The sequence below is a fragment of the Halichoeres trimaculatus genome, unplaced genomic scaffold, assembly GCF_033239565.1.
Source record: "Halichoeres trimaculatus isolate MK-OKI-2021-1 unplaced genomic scaffold, fHalTri1.1 fHalTri1_scaffold_10, whole genome shotgun sequence".
Classification (NCBI taxonomy): Eukaryota; Metazoa; Chordata; class Actinopteri; order Labriformes; family Labridae; genus Halichoeres; species Halichoeres trimaculatus.
The window spans coordinates 28,398,444-28,406,193 of record NW_027437187.1 but is presented as its reverse complement, the minus strand read 5'-3'; the positions used below and the strand labels follow the sequence as shown (position 1 = coordinate 28,406,193).

At 36.5% G+C, this 7,750-nt stretch overlaps 1 protein-coding gene across 1 annotated transcript; it reads right to left on the bottom strand.

Annotated features, from left to right (window-relative positions):
• Positions 1–55: 55 nt before the first annotated feature.
• svip (small VCP interacting protein) lies at positions 56–4,856 on the bottom strand. The gene is made up of 4 exons (XM_074678375.1): positions 4,357–4,856; positions 4,025–4,075; positions 1,828–1,941; positions 56–1,126 (listed from the first exon to the last, which is right to left on the bottom strand). The coding sequence occupies exons 1-4, from the start codon at positions 4,417–4,419 to the stop codon at positions 1,112–1,114; spliced, it is 243 nt and encodes an 80-aa protein (XP_074534476.1). The 5' UTR covers positions 4,420–4,856; the 3' UTR covers positions 56–1,111.
• Positions 4,857–7,750: the final 2,894 nt, after the last annotated feature.

Genomic DNA, 7,750 nt, shown 5'->3' with positions numbered 1-7,750 from the left:
TGTTAACCAAACCCAAACCTCAAAGAGTCAGCCTTAAAATGAGAATCTTCCATGAAATCCACACAACAGTAGCAGAAAGGTGATTTATTGTAGCAAATAACATTGGCTGATTTTTCCTGCTCTACAAAATGTTTAAAGCACCAGAAGCATTTAAGGATTGAGTGAAGGCCATAAGAAATGCACTCATTAAATCTTCATCACTACATATGCTGTGCAAAGTTGACTCTTTCTTTTTTCCTTCAGTTATATGAATCACCCCTTACATAAGAGTGGGGATGTTTGCTGTTCACTAAATGTTGACAAACTCTGTGCAAATACATGTCTAACATTAGCTCCCATTTGTCAAATGGCATCACACCAACACATTTTGTAATAATTTAAATCAAGCAGGCATTACATTAGTGTTTTGTAGACATAGCAAATAACTCAATGCAAAAAAAAAAACCTTAAATTGTGCAGAACACAAACTATAAGGACTTTTTAAGGAGGCAACAGCAAAGACGAGTCCAACGTGCAAAAGGCCAGGTGCACAAGGTAAGAAGCTGTTTGTACTAGTCTTTGTGTGGCCAACAAAAGAAGCCCTGAACAAGGTGATAATCAAAAGTTAGCAGGGTGCTTATAACTGTGAACTAATCCTACATGAAGCCCACTTGTGGCTTGTAAACATGAGCTGTTCGACCTGTGAAGTGAGTCATTCAGTACAGATTGTGGATGCTCTAATTAAATAAACAAAAATCTCTAGAGGAGAGGGAACCTAGAAATAATGCTGGACTTCAAAATGATGTGTGTACTCTAATCTCAGATATCACAGAACAGTTTAATCAATACCCTGTCAATACTAATACGGTAGGGCTTGAAACTGCTTGCACCTTGTTCTGCTGTCTAAGGTTCGAACCAGCATGAGTATCTTGGCAACAAGGGCTAAAGTCCTGTTTCGCCATCTGTAATCTCATCAGATTTTTCTGAAACACGACAGCTGTCATAGCATCATCAAAAAGGCAAAAAAAATTAAATAAAAAGAGAAACAACAGACAGCAGTTCAAACTTCTCTCAGGTCCTCTTGCAGCAATATTTCATCTTTGATGACTTCAGAGTCAAGACTTCAAGATTATCAGCCCACTTGCCACTGGAGGAGAAAAGACAGAATGAATCATCTGAGAGATTTCAAATGTCATTCAATGATCAGCATTTACAAAATATACATGCTTGATGTCACATTAAGATCTTATTTCACATGGATTTAAAGTTAAAGGTAACAGTTTTTGGAAAGCAAATGAATTACTGTTATTAAATTAAATTAAACTAATCTATTATCTTGACAAAAACCAAACTGATCTAATCAAAAGGCAGTTTTTTTCATCTCATAAAGATTTTTGTATGCTCATTAATTCAAGTTATTTCCTTTATATTAACATTCCAAAGATTAGAAACTAAAGGATTGATGTATTCTTTAGGGCCAAAATGTTAAATTAATAACCATTTAGTCATATAAAAAGAAAAAAACTGAAAAATTAATATTACCAAACTGGAGATAGCATTTCAATAGCTACTAACAGCGATCTTTTCAAATATATTCAGAGTTGTTAGAAAGCCGGGTATTAAGTACAACTGTGAGTAAGCCACACCCTGCACCAAAGCATCACTGTTATTTCAAAAGTTTAATTTAGTCACCAGAATCAGCCCCTCCCTAAAAACTGAGGCCTAAGACCCCAGGGTGTGCACTTCCCTCTGAAATTTTTTATGGCTTCCAAGTGCTTCTAATGCCTCAAATCAGATACACTCTTTTACTCAATTAAAACACAGCTTTAACCTAAGCACAATACCAACCTTCAACCCCCCGCCTCCAGACACTGAGGAGGTCATCTCCTGTTTCTCAATTTCTTCTTGTTTTTTCCTTTTCCTTTCGACTGCTTCTGGATTTTTAACACCCCTGTATGTTGTCTGAAAGGATAAATAAATCTGTTCAAGCACTAAAAGGGGATTACTTTATGTCACATCTTTAAATGTTAACCAGTGAAGTACTAGTGGTCTAAAACACGTGCATGTTATCCAAAAGCCTTTTGAATAGTTTACCAAAACTTTCTGAACAGCAGATCGGTTTATTCAATCACATCTGGGAAAAGGAATGGGGATTCAGATAAAGGGGATTCAGGATGAAGCAGCTAATAAAAACGTGACTGTGAGTAGGGACCAATGCTCCTATCTGCAGTAGTGAGTTGTGAAGAAAGTGACTTGGGGCAGAAGATGTGGTAGTGGTGACATCAGCCAATTCAGAAGAAGATGGGTTTCAGTCTGGTCCAGGCATATACTTACCTTGCTACTACTTTAGCACGGTTCTTACGGGTTTTCAAGTGGATTTTCTGTACAATAAAAGAATTGCTCAACACATTTACGTGCATCTATGGTGAAAGGGTTGTGTATGTGTGTAATGGGGGAAACACTACTAAACAAGAGAGACATCGAGCCTTAAAACATCTCCATATACATTCATTTAACATGATACAATCCATAAACTATAGATAACTCCTGGTTCCAAGACAGTAGGACTTATGTCACCCAATTGTTACATTTGTATCAGCCAATATTCCCAAGCAATCTGGCAATGTGTATCTGCATACATTATTGTTGCTAATTTATCCCTTGGCATCAGTTTACATTCAACCAGAAATGTGCACCATCTGTCCTGGTGTAGTTACACTGGAAAAAACTTAAATGATACGAAAATGTCAAAATCTAAGTAGACGTCTGCTTTCTGTGACTCGTTCAGTAAAAGAGTTTGCCAACTGCTAGATTCATAAATGTTTGTTTTTCATTGTTAAAATATTGTTTTATAGTGACAAATCTACAAAATATACCTGTAAACATTTCCGTAAATGTGCCGGTTTAGCCAAGTTGGCAAATTTGCCAGTACTATATCCACGTTATAGAATACGTTACAATACATACAAAACAGTTTCAGAGCACAAGGTCACACACTTGATCATCTCTCAACCATCATTTTACATTTCTTTTAAAAGAAAAGTAAGTATCATGCTCCCTGAGTTGGGCTGGCAGAGTATTCCAGGTGTAAGTAGCTCTCACCAAAAAGGCTGCCTGACTAAAAGCAGTCCTTTAAAGCTTTTGCTCCCAAGTTTTGTCATTATTTGGTTAGATATACAGTGATTCACAAACGTATTACAGCACCACTCAGTGAAAGGTGTTTGCCACCACTGCCCTGAATGAACAGCATACAGTGAACTATCAAAACACTGAATTAACCATTACAGAAACACTGTTTCCGTAATGGTTAATCCACCAAGATATGCATGCTCTTTTATATATCTGATGCTACACTATTCTGTTATAAATGAATTTTCAAATGTACTAAAAAAGCCCAAAAGTTACGCACGTTATTATTTTTTGATTGACAAACTACAGTTGTGTACTTGTGCTCATGAACAGAAAACTGTGTTTTAGTGAGAGTATTTGTTGACAACATTGTGCCTCATTGTGCTGATTGGATTTCTCATTTTTATGACAAGTGCTCTAATAAATGTGTCAAGCACTGTTTTTGACACAGATCAAGGGTCAGTTCTGCCATTGATAACTGACATTTTACATGATTGTTTTTACGTGAATTTTTTTGAGTGGCCAAGCTGAAGTGTCAGGCCCAGTTACACTTAAGTAGCTTAAAAAATATTATCCAAAAACAATCAAAAAACGTGGCTGTAAATCTAAATAAAAAACATTCCTTTTATGGTCGCATATATGCATGCATTGAGAAATGCTAGATAAAAGGGCTGACTAACAGGCCCTGCACCCTGTATTACAGGACTGTGACAGGGATATAGGGTCTAACAACATAGTTCACATTTTTGAATATGCATTTTAAACATGTTACATTAAAATGCATTTCAAAACACATAAATTTCCATTCATGAACGTTGGCAAACTATTTCAAGAAATGAATTTTAAATCCAAGTAATAAAACATACCGGGAAATTGTGCAATTTCTACAGTTTCTCTTAGAATGACGTGAGCTTACCTCTTTTTGTCTCTTCTCAGCGGCCTCAGCTAACTGTCGTCGTCTTGTTTCCTGAAAAATAAACGCATTTTTGAACTTACAAACAGCAGTAAGCTGCCTTTGTTAAACGTAACAGTGTGGGGCCTGGAGCATACCTAACATGTCAGAGTTTACTTTAACTAAGCGGTCAACGCCTACTGCACACAAACCTAACCTGCTATGGCCTCTGGAGTCAAATTTGGAATCATGCTTTGTTACGTTAAATATCATCGTGTCAAAGATCCTGTAAGAACAAAAGGTGTATCCAAAATCCTTTGACACGGTATTGGGAAAAGTTTGAGTAATTTACTTACAGGATCTGGGGTGACAACAACGTCGTCCGCTGCTCCACCAAAGCACGGTAAGCACATCCCCATACTTCAAGTTTTTTTAGGCAACAAAAGCAACGTAGAAAAAGGGGGTTTTCTGTGTCTCCAATCAGCCAAGAAAGCCGAGTTTCTTGTTATCTGGTATGTTATACCCGTTTAAACCGATTGACTGATAATTTAGGCAAATTAAGCAGCACTTTTTACTTGCAGCCGCAGCTGTCAGTTGGTCTAGCATAACGTTACCGTTAGCTAACGGCTGCGTCTACCGCTACGGTAACGATAGCATCCTAGCTAACAGCTAGCTCTAACTACAACTGGAAATCGAGTAACTGCTGCAAAAAAGCTCAATAAGTTAATTTATCACACCCCTTGATCAAATGCCTTAGCTTTGGAAAAAATAAGGGTGCGACGGTCAGTCATATAAGGCATATAAGGCATTCGCTGAGTTTGTTTTGGTTACAGTTCAGTGATGAGAAATTTGGGACTTTTAAGAGAGCACGCCCTTTTGGCTCGGCTCACTAAAAAGAGCCGGTTCTTTCGGCTCCCAAGTGGCTCCTCAGGCCTTTTAATTGCCTTTATTAATTTATTATCAGAAATAATGAAAGATTATGTGTACAGTGAATTAATAATATAAACATATATACACATACTCTATACTAGATGTTTATTTTTATGATGTGACTTGATAATTACATTCAACATGGAGCAGTGCTAGTACTACTACTAATAAAATTTAAGTAAAAAAAAAAAACTCAATTAGAGAAAAAATAATTTGCAAAAAATAAACATTTGCAGTTTCGTTTAGTTTTCTTTTTTCTTTTTACTTTCTTTCTTTTTTTGTAACAGTAAATCAGAATATGGATAAGAATTAAAATATGAAAAGAAAAAAAAAGGCACTGTGGACACAGACCACATCACTTTTTAATAAATCACGTGTGGCCGTAACAGAACAGGGATGAGGGGGAAAATACTCCCATTATTGAACTCACAGAGCCGGCTCTAAAAGCTGGTGTAGTCGCGACTGACACATCACGATTACTGTTCAACTGGATGTGTACTTTGCATGGGTGTGTTCAATGACTCTGCGTTGAAAAGTGTTAACCAACGTAACGGTTGAACTGTTTCCATTCACCAAAGTTATCATGTGGTTTTTTGTTGTTTTTGTTTGTTTTTGAGTTTGATTGTTTGTTTTTTCAGTGTTTGTCTTACATTTTCTAAATTCCTTTGCTATTAGATATATTTATTGTAGTATAGTCTTTGCAACATGGTTTTGAATGTAGCCCAGGGTGACAAGCTGCGGAGTGTTTTAATAGCTGGGTCAACAGCGCCGCCCTGTGGCGAGATAATAAAATGAATCCAAGATTTAGTTTGGCAAGAATATTTAAATGATCCATCTAGGACTTTTAACATAGTGATGGTTGCTTTGGAATTAATTCAAGAAAACCACAAGAAATCAAGAGAGGATGGTTGTGGCCTACAGCATGTGGGGGAAGTGCCATGTTGCCAATACAATCAGCGGATTGATGAGAACATAGTGAAAGAGAACAGGGCATCACTTACCATCTGATGACATGGAGCTAATATAAGGTATATTATAGGGTGAAATATGATATATTGTTACAGGTTTTGTAATTTCATCTTGTGATCATACATATTCTTGACGTGAGTCTTGTACAACAAGGTTGGTTAACCCACCTTAAGATAGGCTACATTTCTGAATTCATCAAGGTGTTTATTTTGTTTATAAGAAGATATTAACTGTTTGGCAATTTAGAAAATCAGGAAAATACCGTGTTTATACGTCTTAAACACACTTTGAAATAAAAATCAATCAAAATCGTGTATGATTTCTTTTTACAATATAGCCTACTATGATTTTAAAGTTTAAACCAGTATATTAAGATAAAGAAAAAGCATTTGTAATTTCTCCACCCTCATATTTTTTTTTAGGTCAACTTCATATTTTGATGTCAAACCAATTTTTTTAATGTGATTTTGAAAGCAGGATATCTGCATCAGTTTAAAAAACAGCAACACTGGGCTGTTTTCTTAAGTTTTTCCAATTCCCCTGATGTTCCATTTGACCAAAATCCACCTTGTTAACAAGGGTACATTCTATACAAAGCCTAAAAGTCCCTAAAAAACAATGATTTCATGTTTGACAATTATACCGTGCTATGCATTGCATGCAGAGTGCATGATAGGTATAGTTATATAACTATTGGGAAACAATCCGATCGTAATTCAGGCAAATGGTGACCTGTAATAAACGTTTTTTTTTTCCTTTTTTTATTTACAATAGGTCCTCTAAACTGAATAATTGTACGTAATCAAGAGAGAGATAGAGAGTAAACATGAGAGGACAGGCTCCCCCCTCGTATGATAATCTGCTGTCGCTTCCACGGATGAATGAGAAATAACGATGTGAAGTGATGATTCCACACAGCTGGAGTTCCGTCCAATCAATATCCATCAATCGATGCCTCTAGAGTTTAATGTTGTACCCCACTTCACTAGACAACACTTTGAAACTCCACCCATCCGTCTTCTCTGCGCCGCCCGGGCATTCCTCACAACTCCAAGCGGAGTGGGAATGGCAGGTCCATAAGACGGAACAGCTTTTGTAGATATTAAAGTTTACACTCAGATAACGTCTGCATGGAGGATTGGCGCTGAAGGTAGATGCAATGGAAGTGAAGGTGTCCCAGGCGCTGGGCAGCTCTTCAGGTAGGTCTAGATTACTCCTGACAGAGAACCACCGATAACTGACAGCACAGTGACAAAACGTTACTTGATCTGTGAATGTAATTTGTTTATGAGAAAGTTATTGTCATTGGCATGTGTAATGATTTGATCTTTTTTTTAGATGTTCATGCTTTCACTTATTCAAAACAAAACTTCATTGTTATTTTCATATTTATTCAATTGTTCTAATTCAGCCACGACTGAAATAAACCTTAATAGTGGATAATAATTGTTTGGATGTTTAAGTCTTCCTGACACACCCCCTACAACATACACAAAACCATTTCCTAGCTAAATGCTGCAAAAAACCTGTGTCTCCAGTTCTTAATAATATTCTAAAATATATACCAACTACAAGCCAAGTGATGGGTGTGAAATCCATTGTTTAACACAGATCCTTTAGGAATTTTTTATCAGTGAAGTGTAATGCTGAATGAAAACATAAATGAACAGAACTTGTGGTTAGGATTTTTTTAGAACACCTTGTGCCATTGTTATGCATGAATGAGAAAATTAAGCGCTCTACATGTGCATTAAATAGACCTTCTTCTGACATTTTATTCCACTTTTTGCTCTTTGTTTTATCAATGATGTGTTTGCAAAGCAGGAAAAACCAAGCAAGCGTGACTGTTTT